The 26,480-nt window shown below is 42.7% G+C and overlaps 1 protein-coding gene across 2 annotated transcripts; it reads left to right on the forward strand.

Moving 5' to 3' along the window:
- Positions 1-8,422: 8,422 nt before the first annotated feature.
- Positions 8,423-23,541, forward strand: LOC116359328 (gasdermin-E-like). 2 transcript variants are annotated; one of them, XM_031812216.1, is made up of 10 exons: positions 8,423-8,649; positions 9,265-9,520; positions 13,978-14,182; positions 18,995-19,169; positions 19,284-19,404; positions 20,005-20,130; positions 22,396-22,523; positions 22,657-22,828; positions 22,936-23,009; positions 23,104-23,541. In XM_031812216.1, the coding sequence occupies exons 2-10, from the start codon at positions 9,289-9,291 to the stop codon at positions 23,335-23,337; spliced, it is 1,467 nt and encodes a 488-aa protein (XP_031668076.1). In that variant the 5' UTR covers positions 8,423-8,649; positions 9,265-9,288; the 3' UTR covers positions 23,338-23,541. The 2 variants fall into 2 exon arrangements, with proteins under 2 accessions (XP_031668076.1, XP_031668077.1); XM_031812217.1 differs by having other exon boundaries at positions 8,464-8,959.
- Positions 23,542-26,480: the final 2,939 nt, after the last annotated feature.

Genomic DNA, 26,480 nt, shown 5'->3' on the forward strand with positions numbered 1-26,480 from the left:
CTTTGGCAATGTAACAGGTATGCACACATGACTGTAAGCTGCTTTGGCAATGTAACAGGTATGCACGCATGACTGTAAGTTGCTTTGGCAATGTAACAGGTATGCACACATGACTGTAAGTTGCTTTGGCAATGTAACAGGTATGCACACATGACTGTAAGTTGCTTTGGCAATGTAACAGGTATGCACGCATGACTGTAAGCTGCTTTGGCAATGTAACAGGTATGCACACATGACTGTAAGTTGCTTTGGCAATGTAACAGGTATGCACGCATGACTGTAAGTTGCTTTGGCAATGTAACAGGTATGCACACATGACTGTAAGCTGCTTTGGCAATGTAACAGGTATGCACGCATGACTGTAAGTTGCTTTGGCAATGTAACAGGTATGCACACATGACTGTAAGTTGCTTTGGCAATGTAACAGGTATGCACACATGACTGTAAGTTGCTTTGGCAATGTAACAGGTATGCACGCATGACTGTAAGCTGCTTTGGCAATGTAACAGGTATGCACACATGACTGTAAGCTGCTTTGGCAATGTAACAGGTATGCACGCATGACTGTAAGCTGCTTTGGCAATGTAACAGGTATGCACACATGACTGTAAGCTGCTTTGGCAATGTAACAGGTATGCACACATGACTGTAAGCTGCTTTGGCAATGTAACAGGTATGCACACATGACTGTAAGTTGCTTTGGCAATGTAACAGGTATGCACACATGACTGTAAGCTGCTTTGGCAATGTAACAGGTATGCACGCATGACTGTAAGCTGCTTTGGCAATGTAACAGGTATGCACGCATGACTGTAAGTTGCTTTGGCAATGTAACAGGTATGCACGCATGACTGTAAGTTGCTTTGGCAATGTAACAGGTATGCACGCATGACTGTAAGTTGCTTTGGCAATGTAACAGGTATGCACGCATGACTGTAAGTTGCTTTGGCAATGTAACAGGTATGCACGCATGACTGTAAGCTGCTTTGGCAATGTAACAGGTATGCACGCATGACTGTAAGCTGCTTTGGCAATGTAACAGGTATGCACGCATGACTGTAAGTTGCTTTGGCAATGTAACAGTTATGCACGCATGACTGTAAGTTGCTTTGGCAATGTAACAGGTATGCACGCATGACTGTAAGTTGCTTTGGCAATGTAACAGGTATGCACGCATGACTGTAAGTTGCTTTGGCAATGTAACAGGTATGCACGCATGACTGTAAGTTGCTTTGGCAATGTAACAGGTATGCACGCATGACTGTAAGTTGCTTTGGCAATGTAACAGGTATGCACGCATGACTGTAAGTTGCTTTGGCAATGTAACAGGTATGCACGCATGACTGTAAGTTGCTTTGGCAATGTAACAGGTATGCACGCATGACTGTAAGTTGCTTTGGCAATGTAACAGGTATGCACGCATGACTGTAAGTTGCTTTGGCAATGTAACAGTTATGCACGCATGACTGTAAGTTGCTTTGGCAATGTAACAGGTATGCACGCATGACTGTAAGTTGCTTTGGCAATGTAACAGGTATGCACGCATGACTGTAAGTTGCTTTGGCAATGTAACAGGTATGCACGCATGACTGTAAGTTGCTTTGGCAATGTAACAGGTATGCACGCATGACTGTAAGTTGCTTTGGCAATGTAACAGGTATGCACGCATGACTGTAAGCTGCTTTGGCAATGTAACAGGTATGCACGCATGACTGTAAGCTGCTTTGGCAATGTAACAGGTATGCACGCATGACTGTAAGTTGCTTTGGCAATGTAACAGTTATGCACGCATGACTGTAAGTTGCTTTGGCAATGTAACAGGTATGCACGCATGACTGTAAGTTGCTTTGGCAATGTAACAGGTATGCACGCATGACTGTAAGTTGCTTTGGCAATGTAACAGGTATGCACGCATGACTGTAAGTTGCTTTGGCAATGTAACAGGTATGCACGCATGACTGTAAGTTGCTTTGGCAATGTAACAGGTATGCACGCATGACTGTAAGTTGCTTTGGCAATGTAACAGGTATGCACGCATGACTGTAAGTTGCTTTGGCAATGTAACAGGTATGCACGCATGACTGTAAGTTGCTTTGGCAATGTAACAGTTATGCACGCATGACTGTAAGTTGCTTTGGCAATGTAACAGGTATGCACGCATGACTGTAAGTTGCTTTGGCAATGTAACAGGTATGCACGCATGACTGTAAGTTGCTTTGGCAATGTAACAGGTATGCACGCATGACTGTAAGTTGCTTTGGCAATGTAACAGGTATGCACGCATGACTGTAAGTTGCTTTGGCAATGTAACAGGTATGCACGCATGACTGTAAGTTGCTTTGGCAATGTAACAGGTATGCACGCATGACTGTAAGTTGCTTTGGCAATGTAACAGGTATGCACGCATGACTGTAAGTTGCTTTGGCAATGTAACAGTTATGCACGCATGACTGTAAGTTGCTTTGGCAATGTAACAGGTATGCACGCATGACTGTAAGTTGCTTTGGCAATGTAACAGTTATGCACGCATGACTGTAAGTTGCTTTGGCAATGTAACAGGTATGCACGCATGACTGTAAGTTGCTTTGGCAATGTAACAGTTATGCACGCATGACTGTAAGTTGCTTTGGCAATGTAACAGGTATGCACGCATGACTGTAAGTTGCTTTGGCAATGTAACAGGTATGCACGCATGACTGTAAGTTGCTTTGGCAATGTAACAGGTATGCACGCATGACTGTAAGTTGCTTTGGCAATGTAACAGGTATGCACACATGACTGTAAGTTGCTTTGGCAATGTAACAGGTATGCACACATGACTGTAAGTTGCTTTGGCAATGTAACAGGTATGCACGCATGACTGTAAGTTGCTTTGGCAATGTAACAGGTATGCACGCATGACTGTAAGTTGCTTTGGCAATGTAACAGGTATGCACGCATGACTGTAAGTTGCTTTGGCAATGTAACAGGTATGCACGCATGACTGTAAGTTGCTTTGGCAATGTAACAGGTATGCACGCATGACTGTAAGTTGCTTTGGCAATGTAACAGGTATGCACGCATGACTGTAAGTTGCTTTGGCAATGTAACAGGTATGCACACATGACTGTAAGTTGCTTTGGCAATGTAACAGGTATGCACACATGACTGTAAGTTGCTTTGGCAATGTAACAGGTATGCACGCATGACTGTAGGTTGCTTTGGCAATGTAACAGGTATGCACACATGACTGTAAGTTGCTTTGGCAATGTAACAGGTATGCACACATGACTGTAAGTTGCTTTGGCAATGTAACAGGTATGCACGCATGACTGTAAGCTGCTTTGGCAATGTAACAGGTATGCACACATGACTGTAAGCTGCTTTGGCAATGTAACAGGTATGCACGCATGACTGTAAGCTGCTTTGGCAATGTAACAGGTATGCACACATGACTGTAAGCTGCTTTGGCAATGTAACAGGTATGCACACATGACTGTAAGCTGCTTTGGCAATGTAACAGGTATGCACACATGACTGTAAGTTGCTTTGGCAATGTAACAGGTATGCACGCATGACTGTAAGCTGCTTTGGCAATGTAACAGGTATGCACGCATGACTGTAAGCTGCTTTGGCAATGTAACAGGTATGCACGCATGACTGTAAGTTGCTTTGGCAATGTAACAGGTATGCACGCATGACTGTAAGCTGCTTTGGCAATGTAACAGGTATGCACGCATGACTGTAAGTTGCTTTGGCAATGTAACAGTTATGCACGCATGACTGTAAGCTGTTTTGGCAATGTAACAGGTATGCACGCATGACTGTAAGTTGCTTTGGCAATGTAACAGTTATGCACGCATGACTGTAAGTTGCTTTGGCAATGTAACAGGTATGCACGCATGACTGTAAGTTGCTTTGGCAATGTAACAGGTATGCACGCATGACTGTAAGTTGCTTTGGCAATGTAACAGGTATGCACGCATGACTGTAAGTTGCTTTGGCAATGTAACAGGTATGCACGCATGACTGTAAGTTGCTTTGGCAATGTAACAGGTATGCACGCATGACTGTAAGTTGCTTTGGCAATGTAACAGGTATGCACGCATGACTGTAAGTTGCTTTGGCAATGTAACAGTTATGCACGCATGACTGTAAGTTGCTTTGGCAATGTAACAGGTATGCACGCATGACTGTAAGTTGCTTTGGCAATGTAACAGTTATGCACGCATGACTGTAAGTTGCTTTGGCAATGTAACAGTTATGCACGCATGACTGTAAGTTGCTTTGGCAATGTAACAGGTATGGACACATGACTGTAAGTTGCTTTGGCAATGTAACAGGTATGCACGCATGACTGTAAGTTGCTTTGGCAATGTAACAGGTATGCACGCATGACTGTAAGTTGCTTTGGCAATGTAACAGGTATGCACGCATGACTGTAAGTTGCTTTGGCAATGTAACAGGTATGCACGCATGACTGTAAGTTGCTTTGGCAATGTAACAGGTATGCACGCATGACTGTAAGTTGCTTTGGCAATGTAACAGTTATGCACGCATGACTGTAAGTTGCTTTGGCAATGTAACAGGTATGCACGCATGACTGTAAGTTGCTTTGGCAATGTAACAGTTATGCACGCATGACTGTAAGTTGCTTTGGCAATGTAACAGGTATGCACGCATGACTGTAAGTTGCTTTGGCAATGTAACAGTTATGCACGCATGACTGTAAGTTGCTTTGGCAATGTAACAGGTATGCACGCATGACTGTAAGTTGCTTTGGCAATGTAACAGGTATGCACGCATGACTGTAAGTTGCTTTGGCAATGTAACAGGTATGCACGCATGACTGTAAGTTGCTTTGGCAATGTAACAGGTATGCACACATGACTGTAAGTTGCTTTGGCAATGTAACAGGTATGCACACATGACTGTAAGTTGCTTTGGCAATGTAACAGGTATGCACGCATGACTGTAAGTTGCTTTGGCAATGTAACAGGTATGCACGCATGACTGTAAGTTGCTTTGGCAATGTAACAGTTATGCACGCATGACTGTAAGTTGCTTTGGCAATGTAACAGGTATGCACGCATGACTGTAAGTTGCTTTGGCAATGTAACAGGTATGCACGCATGACTGTAAGTTGCTTTGGCAATGTAACAGGTATGCACGCATGACTGTAAGTTGCTTTGGCAATGTAACAGGTATGCACGCATGACTGTAAGTTGCTTTGGCAATGTAACAGGTATGCACACATGACTGTAAGTTGCTTTGGCAATGTAACAGGTATGCACACATGACTGTAAGTTGCTTTGGCAATGTAACAGGTATGCACGCATGACTGTAAGTTGCTTTGGCAATGTAACAGGTATGCACGCATGACTGTAAGTTGCTTTGGCAATGTAACAGGTATGCACGCATGACTGTAAGTTGCTTTGGCAATGTAACAGTTATGCACGCATGACTGTAAGTTGCTTTGGCAATGTAACAGTTATGCACGCATGACTGTAAGTTGCTTTGGCAATGTAACAGGTATGCACACATGACTGTAAGTTGCTTTGGCAATGTAACAGGTATGCACGCATGACTGTAAGTTGCTTTGGCAATGTAACAGGTATGCACGCATGACTGTAAGTTGCTTTGGCAATGTAACAGGTATGCACGCATGACTGTAAGTTGCTTTGGCAATGTAACAGGTATGCACGCATGACTGTAAGTTGCTTTGGCAATGTAACAGGTATGCACGCATGACTGTAAGTTGCTTTGGCAATGTAACAGGTATGCACGCATGACTGTAAGTTGCTTTGGCAATGTAACAGGTATGCACGCATGACTGTAAGTTGCTTTGGATAAAAGTGTCTGCTAAATGGAATATTATGAAACTTGTCAATCCTGTTTGAACCATTCAGTATTTTACTCCTGCACTAGTTGAGCTACAGAACTAGTGAACAACAGTGAATGTATCCTTGTAATGTTTTCAGTAAAGTTCAACAAACGATATCAGACGTCCCGACCTCCATTCTTCTAGTCATTAGATAATACAACATAAAGTGGGACATTACAGGGGGGGGTTACTTTATTAGGATCCCCATTAGATAATACAACATAAAGTGGGACATTACAGGGGGGGGTTAGTTTATTAGGATCCCCATTAGATAATACAACATAAAGACACATTACAGAAGGAGGGAGGGAGGGAGGGAGGGGGGGGGGGGTTAGTTTATTAGGATCCCCATCAGATAATACAACATAAAGTGGGACATTAAAGGGGGGGGGGGGTTAGTTTATTAGGATCCCCATTAGATACTGTACATGCAGCAGCTACTCTTCCTGGAGTGCACATTAAACCGACAAATACATTACAAGTTACAGAACGGTTATAGACAAGAACAACATAAGATATTACATTACATTACATTAAAATAATAGTTATTCTCAGAGTGTACAAAACATTAAGAACCCCTGCTCTCTCCATGACACAGACTGACCAGGTGAATCCAGGTGAATGATCCTTTATTGATGACACTTGTTAAATCCACTTCAGTCAGTGTAGATGAAGGGGAGGAGACTGGTTAAATGACGATTTTCAAGCCTTGAGACAATGAAGACATAGATTGTGTGTGTGTGTCATTCAGAGGGTGAATGAGCAAGACAGAAGACAGGGGTCCTACACATTGTCAAGTGACCCACATGACAACAACAGAAACAGAATCCTGTTCAAAATACAGTTCACCAGAATAATGTCCCAAAAACAAGTCTATTATTGTTGTAGACTCATTTGAAAGTGTAAACGTTCTCACATTACTGTGCTACCAGGTTCAAAAAGTATAAGAAGAAGTCCAGCACCGTGGTAATCTTGAATACCTGGGTGATGAAGTTGTTCTTCTTTTTAATAATTATTGCATACTCAAAGATAACGTCCCCAATGCTGAATATGTGGAGTCAGTGTGATGGTCCATTCCTTTGATGTCTGATTCACAGTGTTTGAACAACATAGACATTTTGTCATCAGAAACCCTATACTACAGTATGTTATTACTGCAAGGCTCCTGGGATTTGTTCAAACTGAAACTAATACTTGACCTTGAGAACTGTTATTGCACTTTGGAACTGATAAGTGTCTGTTGGTGTTGGACTCTCCTACGGTACAGTGGTGAAGTATATGGATGTGACTTTCTGACCCTGTAGTAACAGTTAGGCCCCGTACACACTCAGGTTGGACAACTGATTTACCACACGTTTGACACAAAGGTTGTGAATGATACTTTATAAAATTAAACAATGATTTAACTAGGCAAGTCAGTTAAGACTTTTTTATTTACAATGACGGCCTCCCCCAGCCTCCCCTAACCCGGCATCCCCTACCCCAGCCTCCCCTACCCCAGCCTCCCCTACCCCAGAAGCCCCTACCCCGGCCTCCCCTACCCCGGCCTCCCCTACCCCAGCATCCCCTACCCCAGCCTCCCCTACCCCGGCATCCCCTACCCCAGCATCCCCTACCCCGGCCTCCCCTACCCCAGAAGCCCCTACCCCGGCCTCCCCTACCCCGGCCTCCCCTACCATGGCCTCCCCTACCCCGGCCTCCCCTTCCCCGGCCTCCCCTTCCTCGGCCTCCCCTACCCCGGCCTCCCCTTCCCCGGCCTCCCCTTCCCCGGCCTCCCCTACCCCGGGCCTGCCCTAACCCAGCCTCCCCTACCCCGGCCTCCCCTACCCCGGCCTCCCCTAACCCGGCCTCCCCTACCCCGGCACCCCCTACCCCGGCCTCCCCTACCCCAGCCTCCCCTAACCCAGCCTCCCCTACCCCAGCCTCCCCTACCCCAGCATCCCCTACCCCAGCCTCCCCTACCCCAGCCTCCCCTAACCCGGACGATGCATTGTGCGCTGCCCTATGTGACTCCCAATCACGGCCGGTTGTGATAGAGTCCAGGGTCTGCAGTGACACCTGTAGCACTGAGATACAGTGCCTTAGACCACTGCGCCACTCAGGTGCCTTAAAATACAGTAGGCTAATACTGATATTCCTAACAGAGTTCATCGACACAAAATATTTCACACAACCATTGTACAATGTCTCGCTGTTTGTGCAGAAACTCTCTGTTGTATTAAACCAGTGTTACCATTGTGCTTTATTAGTTCTACAACTTCAGTGTGTACAGGGCCTTAAAGGAAACATTCCTCATCAAATCAAACTTTATTTGTCACATTCGCCGAATACAAAACAGGTGTAGACTTACAGTGAAATGCTTATTAACCTCAAGCCCTTAACCAACAATGCAGTTCAAGAAATAATTAAGAAAATGTTTATCAAATAAACCAAGGTAAAAAATGACAAAAAAGTGACACAATAAAATAACAAAAATGAGACTATATACAGGGGGTGCCGGTTAGTTGAGGTCATTTGTACATGTAGGTAGTGGTAAAGTGACTGTGCATAGATAATAAACAGGAAGTAGCAGCAGTGTAAAAACAAAGCTGTGCTTCGGTAGCCTGAAGAAAGTGAAAGTGAAAGTGGATGAGTTACTGAGTTATTACATGTAAGAACAGGAGCATTATTCTCTGGTAACTGTAATAACCCTGAGTCTGTGTAGGAAATAGAGGTGTTGTTGGACACTGGAGCAGACACTCTACTTGGACTTTCCAGCGACGCACATTGTTCATACGAACATCCAGGTACTTGCAGGAACTACCGTCTGCTAGGTTAAAGGATGTTATGAGGATGACAACACATCAAACCAGAATATACTTCCCAGTAATGTGGCATGTAGCTCTAACTGCTTCTAGAGAAGTTATTTTCTCATCAAATAAAACAGAAGTGAAGAGCAGGAATGTAAGAGTGGAACAGGACAGTTTCCCAGTAAAAGAGACTCCTCCTACTAGTATGTAATGAACTCTTAGCTAATGCATTTCAGACATATTCCTATCTCATTCATAACGTATCTCTAAGTCATAAGGACCCAGAGGAAGAAGCAGTGGGAACCAGGTATTGAAGCAGTGTTGCGATCAGAATAAAAGACAGCATGCTTTGGATTGTCTTGAATGACCAACAATTTTGACTGAAATTATTTCCTGTCTGTATTCCTGTCTTGTCAAAAGCAATGCTACTCTGTTCTGATCCACTCTTTTCCCAGGGAAATTGAACCTTGTGTTTGCATTATTGAGTGTCTTGACAACTGTGAAACGTATTTAGAATGCTCTTCTGAAGCTGTTGTATTGAGTGTTCATGTTTTCATCCTAGTTTTGTTTCTTAGACATCTTTGTCATTTGTGTCTTTGTCATCTGCTGCAGCCAGAAACACGATCCACCACCATCATGATTTCCAAGGCCGTAAAATCCATGTTGAAGGAAGTAGATTCTAACGGTAGCCTGATTCCTGTGTCCAGTCTGAACGACAGCTCTGGTAAACTGAATCTCCTCTCACTCGTTGTGAAGACCAGGCCCAGATGTGGATGCTTCTGGCAGGAACCGAAATACCAGTCCAGAGGCTTTTCCCTGAGTGATGTGCTGAAACCCGGAGAACCTGAAGACAAACCTTTAAACCCAGGTAAACACCAGAACATTGGACTAGCGTTGGACTATTAACCGAAAGGTTGAAGATCGAATCCCCGAGCTGACAAGTAAAAAATCTGTCGTTCTGCCGCTGAACAAGGCAGTTAACCCACTGTTCCGAGGCCGTCATTGAAAATAAGAATTTGTTCTTAACTGACTTGCCTGGTTAAATACAGGTCAAATTAAAAAAACAGCCCCTCTGGCAGGGTTGCCAGGTCTAGAAAAAAATTCCCGGGCGTTGACTACGCAAAACCCACCCAAAAGGCCTGAAAACTAGTCCAACCTTTATTTCCTACAGCAATAAACCTTTTTTATCCAAATAATATTTATTGCAAACTATAACATGATAGGAATTTGAATATGTCGCAAGAGAAAATATAATTTGCCCTTATTAAACTCACCAGATAATTTTCCATCAATGGATGTCGATATTAAACTCAAAGACAGACCATATAAACAATACACGGCAGTACAATAATGACAAGATAAACAATTATAAGACAGGGATCCTATCAATAAGCCCCGAGGGGATGTGGTATATGGCCAATATACCACAGCTAAGGGCTGTTCTTAAACACACAATGAAACGCCAAGTGCCTAGATACAGCCTTTGGCTGTGGTATATTGGCCATTTTTTTATTTTTTTTACTAGGCAAGTCAGTTAAGAACAAATTCTTATTTTCAATGACGGCCTAGGAACAGTGGGTTAACTGCCTGTTCAGGGGCAGAACGACAGCTTTGTACCTTGTCGGCTCGGGGATTTGAACTTGCAACCTTCCAGTTACTAGTCCAACGCTTTAACCACTAGGCTACCCTGTAAACACCAGAGCAGCCCCTCGGGCAGGGTGCTTGTGTTAACCAATAGCCTGCTGGAATAGGCTACTGGGGATGAGGTCATAATTTCAATCACTGAATTGAATATGAATAATATGTAATGAACTGCATATGCTTGTCAACAACAGCCAGAGTTTGTTTACCTGTAGCCTAATCTGACTGACTCTTACTGTCAATCTAATGCATTCTCACAATTGATGACAATTGCGATAGAGCTTTGATAACTTACAATTTAATTAACTAAACATGGCCATTAATAACTTCATAATAACACAAGGCTATAACAACATTAAACTGAAGTTACAGGCTATTTATTAAATCCGTGTTCCAGCTCCAAGTAGGCTGCACAAGTGGCACAAATTGATTTGCATCGACTCCAGCAACTCCATTTCAACATAAGTATTTTGTCAAATGATATTCTACAGTAGCCAACAACGGCATATCAATTAATAGGCTAATAGGTCAACGGATGCAAACGTGTCATTCTTCACATTTGTCTGTTTCATTGAGGACTTTTCCCAATCACAGAATCAGCGAGGGAGTTCCAGAACTTCCATTTAGGATTTCCACTAGCACATCCCCGGAAACCCTAGAACTGAGCATGTGTAAAACCCAGTCCACATTAGAAGGGTGTTTAAACCACCTCCACGTGAATTATTCTAATTTGCCCAAAGTGGTTATCCTGTGTTTTGTCACCGGTATTTCTTGATGCACATCAGTTGTAGCGTGTTAACATGTTTTATTGTAAAATGGTTGGAAAAAATAGGTGACTCCATAATGGCATTCTAAATAGCCTCCCTACAACTGGTAAAAAGTTGTCATAAAGTGTGAGTCTGCTGCCTTGTCTCCTCTCACTCATGTGACTCAGCCAATAATGGACTAAGCTGCCTGCAGCAGTTATCTCTCAACCACCCTAATCCAGTGTCTCAACATACACACCCTTCTAGCACTCCCCTAACTCACTCACTCAGCAACAGCCTGCCTCACTGCCTGAGTCAGTTGAAGCAGGTCACAGTGAAATATATGTATATATGTATATAATGTGTATATATATATAATATATATATATAATGTATATAATGTATGTGTTTATATATATATATATAGTCGTGGCCAAAAGTTTTGAGAATGACACAAATATACATTTTCACAAAGTCTGCTGCCTCAGTTTGTATGATGGCAATATGCATATACTCCAGAATGTTATGAAGAGTGATCAGATGAATTGCAATTAATTGCAAAGTCCCTCTTTGCCATGCAAATGAACTGAATCCCAAGAAAACATTTCCATTGCTTTTCAGCCCTGCCACACAAAAGGACCAGCTGACATCATGTCAGTGATTCTCTCGTTAACATAGGTGTGAGAGGACAAGGCTGGAGATCACTCTGCCATGCTGATTGAGTTTGAATAACAGACTAGAAGCTTCAAAATGAGGGTGGTGCTTATTTCATTATTCTTCCTCTGTCAAACATGGTTACCTGCAAGGAAACACGTGCCGTCAGCAAAGAAGCCACTTCTCTCCAGGAAAAACATCAAGGACAGACTGATATTCTGCAAAAGGTACAGGGATTGGACTACTGAGGACTGGGGTAAAGTCATTTTCTCCAATGAATCCCCTTTCCGAATGTTTGGGGCATCCGGAAAAAAAGCTTATCCGGAGAAGACAAGGTGAGCGCTACCATCAGTCCTGTGTCATGCCAACACTAAAGCATCCTGAGACCATTCATGTGTGGAGTTGCTTCTCAGCCAAGGGAGTGGGCTCACTCACAATTTTGCCTAAGAACACAGCCATGAATAAAGAATGGTACCAACACATCCTCCGAGAGCAACTTCTCCCAACCATCCAGGACAGTTTGGTGATGAACAATGCCTTTTCCAGCATGATGGAGCACCTTGCCATAAGGCAAAAGTGATAACTAAGTGGCTCGGGGAACAAAACATCGATATTTTGGGTCCATGGCCAGGAAACTCCCCAGACCTTAATCCCATTGAGAACTTGTGGTCAATCCTCAAGAGGCGGCTGGACAAACAACAACCTACAAATTCTGACAAACTCCAAGCATTGATTATGCAAGAATGGGCTGCCATCAGTAAGGATGTGGATCAGAAGTTAATTGACAACATGCCAGGGCAGATTGCAGAGGTCTTGAAAAAGAAGGGTCAACACTGCAAACATTGACTCTTTGCATCAACTTCATGTAATTGTCAATAAAAGCCTTTGACACATAAAAGCCTTTGACAGCTTGTAATTATACTTCAGTATTCCATAGTAATATCTGACAAAAATATCTAAAGACACTGAAGCAGCCAACTTTGTGAAAATTAATATTTGTGTCATTCTGAAAACGTTTGGCCACGACTGTATATATAGTTGAAGTCGGAAGTTTACATACACCTTAGCCAAATACATTTAAACTCAGTTTTTCACAATATCTGACATTTAATCCTAATACAAATTCCCCTACTTTGGTGATTTAGGATCACCACTTTATTTTAAGAATGTGAAATGTAAGAATAATAGTAGAGAGAATGATTTATTTCAGCTTTTATTTCTTTCATCACATTCCCAGTGGGTCAGAAGTTAACATACACTCAATTCGTATTTGGTAACATTGCCTTAAAATGGTTTCACTTGGGTCAAACGTTTCGGGTAGCCTTCCACAAGGCTCCCACAATAAATTGGGTGAATTTTGGCCCATTCCTCCTGACAGAGCTGGTGTAACTGAGTCAGGTTTCTAGGCCTCCTTGCTCGCACACACAAATGTTCTATAGGATTGAGGTCAGGGCTTTGTGATGGCCATTCCAATACCTTGACTTTATTGTCCTTACGCCATTTTGCCACAACTTTGGAAGTATGCTTGGGGTCATTGTCCATTTGGAAGACCCATTTGCGACCAAGCTTGAACTTTCTGACTGATGTCTTGAGATGTTGCTTCAATATATCCACATAATCTGCAATGGTTTACAACCCCAATAGGGCACACAACTAACCTTCCATTCACACACACTTTTATGGCCAATACAACTCACCCCGTTATAGCTATGCAGGGAACCAACCCCACCGGGATTTACCCCCTAGAACTCACCCTTCGTAGGTTCCAGCCTGTGCAGGCTTACCTTCCGGGACTCACCCTATATTTATAGTAATCACAGGTATTAACCCACTGGGATTTACTATTGACTTTATAGTAATAGCAGGAACCAACCCACTGGGGAGTAACCTCCTAGGATTTACCCTACAGGTACCAGCCTACAGTTTACATTCCGGGCATTACCATTTACTATAAAGCTACGACCGGTTGTTACACAATGGGCTTATATAATTAAACTCAGGCTCTCCAGGTCCGTATCCCATAATTAGTTCAGCCAACGATTCTCATCTCCCCAAGATGTCAAAATGAGTGTAAACAGATATAGGAACTAGCCTACCTTGTTTGTTGCCAGCTCTGCTCCACTGATGTGGACTCTTTGGTTTGATGACAAATCATGGTGAACTCTGCTCGCAGCGCCATCTGTTAGGTTCTTATTTTTCAGAGTAACTCGGGTCTGAATTCCCCCTTTATGAAAAAAATATGAAAATGATCATGTGTCTATTCTAATGTTGAATGTTCCCTCAGATGTGAAGGAGTCTGACTTCGTGGACCACAGTGGGACATTTGCTGACAAGAAAGAAATGAACTCAGAAGGAAATGTGGAGGGATTGGCGGCTGATTTAAAACTTAACTTGGGCTTAAAATGCTTCAACGAACAAGAGTCGTCCTTTGGCAGACTGAAGAAGGAGGAGGTGGAAGTGAAGGAGTTGGTTAACTACTCGAAAGACAAGTGAGTTGCCCTATACTGTACATACACTGAGTGTACAAAACATTAAGAAAACCTGCTCTTTCCATGACAGACTGACCAGGTGAATCTGGGTTGCAATTAGTAACATGTCATACGAATAGTAATTAGTAACATGTCATACGAATAGTAATTAGTAACATATCATACGAATAGTATTTCGTAACATATCATACGAATAGTAATTAGTAACATGTCATACGAATAGTAATTAGTAACATATCATACGAATAGTATTTCGTAACATATCATACGAATAGTAATTAGTAACATGTCATACGAATAGTAATTAGTAACATGTCATACGAATAGTAATTAGTAACATATCATACGAATAGTATTTCGTAACATATCATACGAATAGTAATTCGTAACATATCATACGAATAGTAATTAGTAACATGTCATACGAATAGTAATTAGTAACATGTCATACGAATAGTAATTAGTAACATATCATACGAATAGTAATTAGTAACATATCATACGAATAGTAATTAGTAACATGTCATACGAATAGTAATTCGTAACATATCATACGAATAGTAATTAGTAACATGTCATACGAATAGTAATTAGTAACATGTCATACGAATAGTAATTAGTAACATATCATACGAATAGTAATTAGTAACATGTCATACGAATAGTAATTAGTAACATGTCATACGAATAGTAATTAGTAACATGTCATACGAATAGTAATTAGTAACATGTCATACGAATAGTAATTAGTAACATATCATACGAATAGTAATTCGTAACATATCATACGAATAGTAATTAGTAACATGTCATACGAATAGTAATTAGTAACATGTCATACGAATAGTAATTAGTAACATATCATACGAATAGTAATTAGTAACATATCATACGAATAGTAATTACTAACATGTCATACGAATAGTAATTAGTAACATGTCATACGAATAGTAATTAGTAACATGTCATACAAATAGTAATTAGTAACATATCATACGAATAGTAATTCGTAACATATCATACGAATAGTAATTAGTAACATGTCATACGAATAGTAATTAGTAACATGTCATACGAATAGTAATTAGTAACATATCATACGAATAGTATTTCGTAACATATCATACGAATAGTAATTCGTAACATATCATACGAATAGTAATTAGTAACATATCATACGAATAGTAATTAGTAACATGTCATACGAATAGTAATTAGTAACATGTCATACGAATAGTAATTAGTAACATATCATACGAATAGTAATTCGTAACATATCATACGAATAGTAATTCGTAACATATCATACGAATAGTAATTCGTAACATATCATACGAATAGTATTTCGTAACATATCATACGAATAGTAATTCGTAACATATCATACGAATAGTCATTCGTAACATATCATACGAATAGTAATTCGTAACATATCATACGAATAGTATTTCGTAACATATCATACGAATAGTAATTCGTAACATATCTTACGAATAGTATTTCGTAACATATCATACGAAATGAATGATGGACATCCACAAATGAATACATACGAAACGTAACATATTACACTAAATGGAGAGAGACAGATTTACGTTCACTTCAATCCCTGAGTCCAGGTTGGTATGTTAACTACAATCATATGGTTCACCTGCCCAAGGAGTCCAGGTTGGTATGTTAACTACAATCATATGCTTCACCTGCCCAAGGAGTCCAGGTTGGTATGTTAACTACAATCATACGGTTCACCTGCCCAAGGAGTCCAGGTTGGTATGTTAACTACAATCATACGGTTCACCTGCCCAAGGAGTCCAGGTTGGTATGTTAACTACAATCATATGGTTCACCTGCCCAAGGAGTCCAGGTTGGTATGTTAACTACAATCATACGGTTCACCTGCCCAAGGAGTCCAGGTTGGTATGTTAACTACAATCATATGGTTCACCTGCCCAAGGAGTCCAGGTTGGTATGTTAACTACAATCATACGGTTCACCTGCCCAAGGAGTCAATATTTAGACCCAAGACCAGCAGGCAAAATGGGTTGCAATGCGGTCATGCTGGCATCTAATCTGACATCATGGTCAGGTTGTATACTGGTTGTGAAAAGGGTGTTTTCTGGTTGAAGTTCTGTCAGATGACAAAGAAGTGGAACTGTACTGATTTAGCAACTTCCTCATACTTAGAATACAGCTTAGAATCCTCACTGCTATCACAATCAGCATAACACTAAAGAATCACAGGGTCTAGATTCATACTTAGAATACAGCTTAGAATCCTCACTGCTATCACAATCAGCATAACACTAAAGAATCACAGGGTCTAGATTCATACTTAGAATACAGCTTAGAATCCTCACTGCTATCACAATCAGCATAACACTAAAGAATCACAGGGTCTAGATTCATACTTAGAATACAGCATAGAATCCTCACTGCTATCACAATCAGCATAACACTAAAGAATCACAGGGTCTAGATTCAATCCGGACCATGGAAGGTCATTTACACTTGAGACGACATGTACAGTATGCAGCGTTTATGTCCAAATCTAAAGGTCATTAACCTTTTAAAAAATAGTTTACTAAAGAGATATGATTAAAACCTGTTAAGGCTAGGGCAGAATACTGCCCCCGTTGGTGAAATGCGTGCCCATAGTAAACAGAAAAAAAATCTGTAAAAAATTGCTAATATATGCATATAATAAATATTATTGAATAGAAAACACTCTAAAGCTTCTAAAACCGTTTAAATTATGTCTGTAAGTAAAGCAGAACTCTCAGGGCACTCATTCTCCCAAACTCTCTCTTGTCATCCAAAAAGTTGGCCCAACTTTGAAGTCATCGCCCCCACCCTTCCCAAGCACCTACGGTCCTGGGAACAGTTCCTATGCCTTCAGCGCGGTGTCCGCTTTCAATGGGGCTTCTCATTGTGTGAATCGCGCGCTCACGAGATTAATGACAGGCCGAATCCTTTCGGTCGCGCGAGATCTCACGCGCATTCTGCGCCTGTGGTGTCTTTCTTTCAAGATTGATTAAACGATGCGTGTGTTTCTCTTTGTCCTGAGAATTGCGGTGAAGCTATATAGCATGCTAACGCTGTGTTCTGAACCAAGTTTGACAAGTTTAGTCGACATATAATATGTAATTTCGACGTTTTGGTGCGAACTAACTTTACTTTTTGGCTGCATTTCAACCGAAATATGTCGTGTTTGATAACCGAAAGACACAGACTTCAAACCTAAAGCTGTTTTTGGTAAGTATAAACCCTTCCAGGTCTTCTGATGGAAGAACAGCAAAGGTAAGGGAACATTTATGTGTTAAATTTGGGTTTCTGTGGAGGAGCCAAAATGCTAATTCCTGAGCGCCGACTCACATTATAGCCTAGTGAACGAAATCTGTAAAGTTAAAAATAAATGTAACACAGCCTTTTTTATTTCTAAGTATATGTAGAACATGTATATTTAGTCAACGTTTATGATGTGTATTTCTGTTATCTGGCAGAGTTACCATAATTTCTCCAGGCATTGTTGTAGCATTTTTTAGCCATGACCTTCTATGTAAACCGTGATTTATGGATATAATTAGCATATTATTGAAAAAAACATAAATGTACTGTATAACATGTCCTATTCCTGTCATCTGATGAAGATTTTCAAAAGGTTAGTGAATTATTTTACTTTTAATCCTGCTTTTGTGATTGCATCTATTGTTCTACAAAATGGCTATGTAAATTAGCCTATCTTTGGTGGTGGTTTGACGTAAATATGTGCTATGTTTTCGCCATAAAACATTTTAGAAATCTGACTTGGTGGCTAGATGAACAAGGTGTTTATCTTTCATTTGAGCTATTGGACTTGTTAATGTGTGGAGGTTAAATATTTCTAAGAATATTTTTTGCGTTCTGTGTGCTACTGTGTCAGTTGAGCAGTGGGGGGAGGTGCCCTAGCGGGACGTGTGGTGCAAAGTAGTAAGTATTTTGCTCACAATGTAATTTCCCTTCATTTAAACAGCAAATACGCTTTTTATTTAGACACACACCAAATGATCAATAAAATCCTCAAATGTCTGACATACTGTACTTAAAGGGTGTGATTAGCTAGTATAACAGCTTGCCACTTGAGAGAATGCTTAATGTCCTTTTATATTATTTTAATGAGTGATTTATAAGGTGGGAACACTAAAGACATGAAGCTTAAGGACACATATTATATTTGTTTAAAAAAAGTATTTTAATAGCCTTATTTGTTTTTATTGATCTATACAATATATCAAATACCTTTATTTACTTCCTATCATTCAAAATAATAGAACGATGTCTCTAAATCCCCGCAACATGTCCCTACAACTCTACACATCACTACTGGGACAAACCTATTTGCTTTCCTTAAGTTCATTAAACAATACATACAAATAATGTTTTGCATTATATAGGACTTGTTTTCACATTGATAAACAGTTCAATATCAACTAAAACTATTTGTCATTTTAGGGCTGTACTCAATCCGGATCACGGAAATGCAGCTTTACAGTGTGATTGAAATGCATGATGATTATTTCCCTGGTAAACGCTGCATATGTCGGCTCATAAGGGAAATGACTTTTACATTTATTTTGCGTAATCCATAATGCTTCAGTGTTACAGGTTGAAGAGAGCCTTGAAAGTGTTTTTCATGGTTGTAAAGGCGAGGGATGTAAAAGATATAGCAGTTCAAGAATAACCCTCTAGTAAGAAGCATAACTAGTACCTTTAAATTATATTTGCTTGCCCACTCTCTATTTTGTATAACATCATTTATTTGGGTCCCTCCTGCAGACGCCTGGACATGACCCACCCTGTGATCAAGCAGACCCGGGAGAAGCCCAGGGCAATATTAGGGGTGTTGACGGAGAGGATTATGACATCACAACCTTGCCCGGTCACAAACAAAGTCCGGAAGCATGGCAATGCAGGAGCCAACATGAGCGCCTGCGTGGCCCTGAGCGTGAAGGTAGTAGGAAAGATTACTAGGCGTTCTACTGAAGTGAATTATGTTTTTATCATATTTTCATGAGTGGAAAATGGGCACCAAACGTCTCTGACTGTTTTGACATTTCCTCCACAGGCCTCTATGAAGCAGAGCGGCAGTACTCAGATAGATAGTGATGTGTCGCTGAAGATTCCTGAATATACTGTCGTGGCCTTCAGTCTGATTGAACTCAAGGTCAAACGCAATGGAAAGTTTGGTGAGGAAGTGTATGGTTTATCAATGTCCCAGGTATAGCTGCATGGTAAAGTACACAGCCAGCGTCTATGTTCCTCAGTGTATTTATTATATCCACTGTATTTAGTATGGCCACTGTATTTAGTATAGCCACTGTATTTAGTATAGCCACTGTATCTGTCTGTGTGTTACTGTGTATGGTTTATCAATGTCCCAGGTATAGCTGCATGGTAAAGTACACAGCCAGCGTCTATGTTCCTCAGTGTATTTATTATATCCACTGTATTTAGTATGGCCACTGTATTTAGTATAGCCACTGTATTTAGTATAGCCACTGTATCTGTCTGTGTGTTACTGTGTATGGTTTATCAATGTCCCAGGTATAGCTGCATGGTAAAGTACACAGCCAGCATCTATGTTCCTCAGTGTATTTATTATATCCACTGTATTTAGTATAGCCACTGTATTTAGTATAGCCACTGTATTTAGTATAGCCACTGTATTTAGTACAGCCACTGTATTTAGTATGGCCACTGTATTTAGTACAGCCACTGTATTTAGTACAGCCACTGTATCTGTCTGTGTGTTACTGGTTATGACTGTTGTCTGCTCTTGTCCACAGAGCTGTGCCTCTTCTCCAACAATGGTGGCTTTGAAAAGGTTACGTCAAAGGATGAGATTGAAGAGGATGGATTTATGGACCTGGTAGGCGACTTTGATGCCAACAGCCCCTTAAATCTGAACAAAGGTAATAATGCCAGTGGATGGTAATGTCTCATGTTTAGCGGTCAACATGTAGTCTACTGAATGGAACATCTGGTCAACATGTAGTCTACTGAATGGAACGTCTGGTCAACATGTAATGTAGTCTACTGAATGGAACGTCTGGTCAACATGTAATGTAGTCTATTGAATGGAACGTCTGGTCAACATATAATGTAGTCTACTGAATGGAATGTCTGGTCAACATGTAATGTAGTCTACTGAATGGAACTTCTGGTCAACATGTAATGTAGTCTACTGAATGGAACGTCTGGTCAACATGTAGTCTACTGAATGGAACGTCTGGTCAACATGTAGTCTACTGAATGGAACGTCTAGTCAACATGTAGTCTACTGAATGGAACGTCTGGTCAACATGTAGTCTACTGAATGGAACGTCTGGTCAACATGTAGTCTACTGAATGGAATGTCTGGTCAACGTGTAATGTAGTCTACTGAATGGAACGTCTGGTCAACATGTAATGTAGTCTACTGACTGGAACGTCTGGTCAACATGAAATGTCGTCTACTGAATGGAACGTCTGGTCAACATGTAATGTAGTCTACTGAATGGAACGTCTGGTCAACATGTAGTCTACTGAATGGAACGTCTGGTCAACATGTAGTCTACTGAGTGGAATGTCTGGTCAACATGTAGGCTACTGAATGGAACGTCTGGTCAACATGTAGTCTACTGAATGGAATGTCTGGTCAACATGTAGTCTACTGAATGGAATGTCTGGTCAACGTGTAATGTAGTCTACTGAATGGAACGTCTGGTCAACATGTAATGTAGTCTATTGAATGGAACGTCTGGTCAACATATAATGTAGTCTACTGAATGGAATGTCTGGTCAACATGTAATGTAGTCTACTGAATGGAACGTCTGGTCAACATGTAATGTAGTCTACTGAATGGAACGTCTGGTCAACATGTAGTCTACTGAATGGAACGTCTGGTCAACATGTAGTCTACTGAATGGAACGTCTGGTCAACATGTAGTCTACTGAATGGAATGTCTGGTCAACGTGTAATGTAGTCTACTGAATGGAACGTCAGGTCAACATGTAATGTAGTCTACTGAATGGAACGTCTGGTCAACATGAAATGTCGTCTACTGAATGGAACGTCTGGTCAACATGTAATGTAGTCTACTGAATGGAACGTCTGGTCAACATGTAGTCTACTGAATGGAACGTCTGGTCAACATGTAGTCTACTGAGTGGAATGTCTGGTCAACATGTAGGCTACTGAATGGAACGTCTGGTCAACATGTAGTCTACTGAATGGAATGTCTGGTCAACATGTAGTCTACTGAATGGAATGTCTGGTCAACGTGTAATGTAGTCTACTGAATGGAACGTCTGGTCAACATGTAATGTAGTCTACTGAATGGGATGCCTGGTCAACGTGTAATGTAGTCTACTGAATGGAACGTCTGGTCAACATGTAATGTAGTCTACTGAATGGAACGTCTGGTCAACATGTAGTCTACTGAATGGAACGTCTGGTCAACATGTAATGTAGTGTACTGAATGGAACTTCTGGTCAACATGTAATGTAGTCTACTGAATGGAAAGTCTGGTCAACATGTAGTCTGCTGAATGGAACGTCTGGTCAACATGTAGTCTACTGAATGGAATGTCTGGTCAACATGTAGTCTACTGAATGGAACGTCTGGTCAACATGTAGTCTACTGAATGGAACGTCTGGTCAACATGTAGTCTACTGAATGGAATGTCTGGTCAACATGTAGTCTACTGAATGGAACGTCTGGTCAACATGTAATGTAGTCTACTGAATGGGACGTCTGGTCAACATGTAATGTAGTCTACTGAATGGAACGTCTGTTCAACATGTAATGTAGTCTACTGAATGGAACGTCTGGTCAACATGAAATGTAGTCTACTGAATGGAACGTCTGGTCAACATGTAATATAGTCTACTGAATGGAATGGCTGGTCAACATGTAGTCTACTGAATGGAATGTCTGGTCAACATGTAGTCTACTGAAAAGAATGTCTGGTCAACATGTAGTCTACTGAATGGAACGTCTGGTCAACATGTAGTCTACTGAATGGAACGCCTTGTCAACATGTAATGTAGTCTACTGAATGGAATGTTCAATATTTAAGTTGTTCTTTTTGATTAGTAATTATGAAGTTACCACACTTTTGGTATATAAAAAACCCCATTGATCAATATTTTACAAAGTAACACTGTTGTTTGTTGTTGTTTGTGTGTTGACAGAACTGGAGAAACTGAGTAGTCATTTCCAGCTGCTGTCAGTCCTGCCAGCAGCCAAACGCTCCTCTCTGCTCCAGCTCCTCAAGACAACCATGGAGGACAGAGAGGCAGTCAGTGTGCTGGAGAGTGTGGTGAGTGAGACATACAGAAACAGGGCACAAACACACACACACACACACACAATGTAGACACACACAGACACACACACACACACACACACACACCTAATAGCAGGGATGAATATCTCTCTCTCTCTCATCACAGCTGGATCAGATGTGTGATGGTGAGACTCCTGACCTGGGTGTCCTGGAAGAGTCTGAGAGGGAAACAGTCCAGGGCCTACTGGATCTTGTAGACCAATGTGTTGGGAAGGATGAGGACGAGATCAGATCTTCACTTCTCAGTGCTATCCACCTCATTGTCAGTGCCATGGACGGTGAGATAGAGAGCAGTTTTCACAGGATTCTCCAGTTATTATTTGATCAGTTCCTGGGAAACTAGTTTCACTACTGTGGTTTTATGTGTGTATATTTATTTATTCAGGAATGACAGATGAGGGTCTCTCTGTGTTGGGATCCTGTTGCAGTCCTCCAGTCTTACAGGCCCTGCAGATCCTGGTGAGTTCACACCTGCTTGATTGAGCCTCCAGTCCTATATGGCCTTTTAGAAAAGAGTGCATGTAAGCTTATGCCTGTGCTGCTTGTCCTCCAGGTGCAGCATGTGGCAGCAGGGAGTGGGGAGACCCTCTCTCTGAGAGATGCAGGTCTGGCTGTTCTGACTGAGGAGGAGCTGTATCAGAGGACAGACCGTCTCTTTGCCCTCTCCAATGTGGAACTTACCAGATTGAATGAGGATGCAGAATTCACAGTGACTTCAGTTATCTGCCCTGGACACCTTCCTCTTGTCATGAGTATCGCTGTAAATGGCCTGGCCTCTTTAGGATAGATTGAGCCGAATAGAAACATTCCTTGTGCTACAAAGTGGATATATGAACTGCACCGCCAGGGATGAATTTCAGAAATGTCACATTTTATAACATATTGTTGATGATTGCAAAGCGACAGGAGTAAAGCATATCAAAAACAAGATAATGCACGTGTAAAGAAAAATGTATAGAACAATATGAATAAATCAATACATAAATTCCAACTACTGTGCATTAATTAATGACCCATTCCATTATCCGTTTCCAATTCACCATCGCAAAGACACATGCCCGCTCCATCAAAACTCCGTAAGTTTTCCCACCATGTGTAGATATACTTCCGTGATAATGGCTTTTCATCAAAACTGTAAGGAGTGCGTACTGGCGACAGAGAAGTCAAACGCAGGAGAGAAAAAATTGTGTTTCTCAACGGCGCAGTTTAATAAGAAAAACTCACCGGAAAACAGCAATACAAAATAATGGGTCCATAACCCAACGCACACCAGGACAGACGTGCACAAGCACTTAAAATAAACAATCACCGACAAGGACATGAGGGGGAACAGGGGGTTAAATACACACCAGGACAGACGTGCACAAGCACTTACAATAAACAATCACCCACAAGGACATGAGGGGGAACAGAGGGTTAAATACACACCAGGACAGACGTGCACAAGCACTTGAAATAAACAATCACCGACAAGGACATGAGGGGGAACAGGGGGTTAAATACACACCAGGACAGACGTGCACAAGCACTTAAAATAAACAATCACCGACAAGGACATGAGGGGGAACAGAGGGTTAAATACACACCAGGACAGACGTGCACAAGCACTTAAAATAAACAATCACCGACAAGGACATGAGGGGGAACAGGGAGTTAAATACACACCAGGACAGACGTGCACAAGCACTTAAAATAAACAATCACCGACAAGGACATGAGGGGGAACAGAGGGTTAAATACACACCAGGACAAATGTGCACAAGCACTTAAAATAAACAATCACCGACAAGGACATGAGGGGGAACAGGGGGTTAAATACACAACATGTAATCGATGGGATTGGAACCAGGTGTGATGGAAGACAAGACAAAACCAAAGGAACATGAAAAGAGGATCAGCGATGACTAGAAGGTCGGTGACTTCGACGGCCGAACGCCGCCCGAACAAGGAGAGGGACCAACTTCGGCAGAAGTCGTGACAGTACCCCCCCCCCCCGATGCGCAGCTCCAGCAGCACGTCGACACCAGCTTCGGGGATGACCCGGAGGGCGAGGCGCAGGGCGCTCTGGACGAAGACGGTGGAACTCCTGCAGCATAGATGGGTCCAACACGTCCTCGACCGGAACCCAGCACCTCTCCTCCGGGCCGTACCCCTCCCACTCCACAAGAAGACCCCTCGCCCGGCGCCTCGAATCCAGTATGGAGCAAACGGAGTACGCCGGGGCCCACCCGATGTCCAGAGGGGGCGGAGGAACCTCCCGCACCTCAGACTCCTGGAGTGGGCCAGCCACCACCGGCCTGAGGAGTGACACATGAAACGAGGGGTTAATACGGTAATCAGGGGGAAGCTGTAACCTATAACAATGTCGTTCACTCTCCTCAGGACTTTAAATGGCCCCACAAACCACGGACCCAGCTTCCGGCAGGGCAGGAGGAGGGGCACGTTTCGGGTTGAGAGACAGACCCGGTCCCCCGGTGCGAACACCGGGGTCTCACTGCGGTGGCGATCTGCATTCCTCTTTTGGCAAATCATGGCCTGCTGAAAGTGGACACGGACGGCTTCCCATGTCTCCTCCGCGCGCCTGAACCAGTCATCCACCGCAGGAACCTCGGTCTGACCCTGATGCCAAGGCGCCAGAACCGGCTGGTACCCCAGCACGCACTAGAAGGGAGAGAGGTTAGTGGAGGAGTGGCGGAGTGGCGGAGCGAGTTCTGTGCCATCTCGGCCCAGGGCACGAAAGCCGCCCACTCCTCCGGCCGGTCATGGCAATAGGACCACAGAAACCTACCCATATCCTGGTTCACTCTCTCCACCTGCCCATTACTCTCGGGGTGAAACGCTGAAGAAAGACTGATCGAGACCTCCAGACGTTCCATGACCCTAGATGTGAACTGGGGACCCCAATCAGACACTATATCCTCAGGCACCCCGTAGTGCCGGAAGACGTGTGTAAACAAGGACTCCGCAGTCTGTAGGGCCGTAGGGAGACCAGGCAGAGGAAGGAGACGACAGGATTTAGAGAAACGATCCACAGAACCAGGATTGCGGTGTTACCCTGTAAGAGTGGAAGATCAGTCAGAAAATCCACTGACAGGTGCAACCAAGGCCGCTGTGGAATGGGTAAGGGGTGTAGCTTACCTCTGGGTTGGTGCCTCGGAGCCTTACACTGGGCGCACACCAAACAGGAGGAAACATAAACCCTTAGGTCAGGATGACCAGAGGAGGGTGACGTGTGGGCCCAATAGATCAACCGGTCACGAACAGCTGACGGGACGTACAAACGCCCAGCAGGACACTGGACGGGAGCGGAATTTGCACGTAACGCCTGCTCAATGTCCGTGTCCAGCTCACACACTACCAGCGCCACCAGGCAGGAGGCGGGGAGTATGGGAGTGGGATCCATGGGCCGCTCCTCTGTGTCATACAGTCAGGACAATGTTTCTGCCTTAACGTTCTGGGAACCTGGTCTGTAGGAAAGGGTAAACACAAAACGGGTAAAAACCATGGCCCACCTTGCCTGGCGAAGGTTCAGTCTCCTCGCTGCCCGGATGTACTCCAGATTGCGGTGCTCAGTCCAGTCCACGCCTTCAAGGCCCTGACAACAGCCAACAGCTCCCGGTCCCCAACGTCATAGTTTCACTCCGCCGGGCTGAACTTCTTTGAAAAGAAGGCACAGGGGCGGAGCTTCAGAGAGCTGAGAGAGCACGGCTTCTGTCCCAGCCTCGGACACGTCCACCTCCACTATGAACGCCAAAGAGGGATCCGGATGGGCCAGCACGGGAGCCGAGGTAAACAGAGCCCTCAGGTGACTAATGGCCCTGTCCGCCTCAGCTGACCACTGCAAGCGTACCGGGCTCCCCTTCAGCAGTATGGTAATGGGAGCCGCTAACCTCGGATAAACCTCCGGTAGTAGTTGGCAAACCCTAAGAA

The sequence above is a fragment of the Oncorhynchus kisutch genome, unplaced genomic scaffold (assembly GCF_002021735.2).
Source record: "Oncorhynchus kisutch isolate 150728-3 unplaced genomic scaffold, Okis_V2 Okis02a-Okis13b_hom, whole genome shotgun sequence".
Taxonomy (NCBI): Eukaryota; Metazoa; Chordata; class Actinopteri; order Salmoniformes; family Salmonidae; genus Oncorhynchus; species Oncorhynchus kisutch.

What these genes read in the sequence shown, in the direction of transcription:
- LOC116359328 (XM_031812216.1), top strand. Translation starts at nt 9,289, where the DNA reads ATGATTTCCAAGGCCGTAAAATCCATGTTGAAGGAAGTAGATTCTAAC. An exon ending in AGACAAACCTTTAAACCCAG is followed by an intron (nt 9,521 to 13,977) that starts GTAAACACCAGA and finishes ATGTTCCCTCAG; the next exon opens with ATGTGAAGGAGTCTGACTTC. An exon ending in TCAGTGTGCTGGAGAGTGTG is followed by an intron (nt 22,524 to 22,656) that starts GTGAGTGAGACA and finishes CTCTCATCACAG; the next exon opens with CTGGATCAGATGTGTGATGG.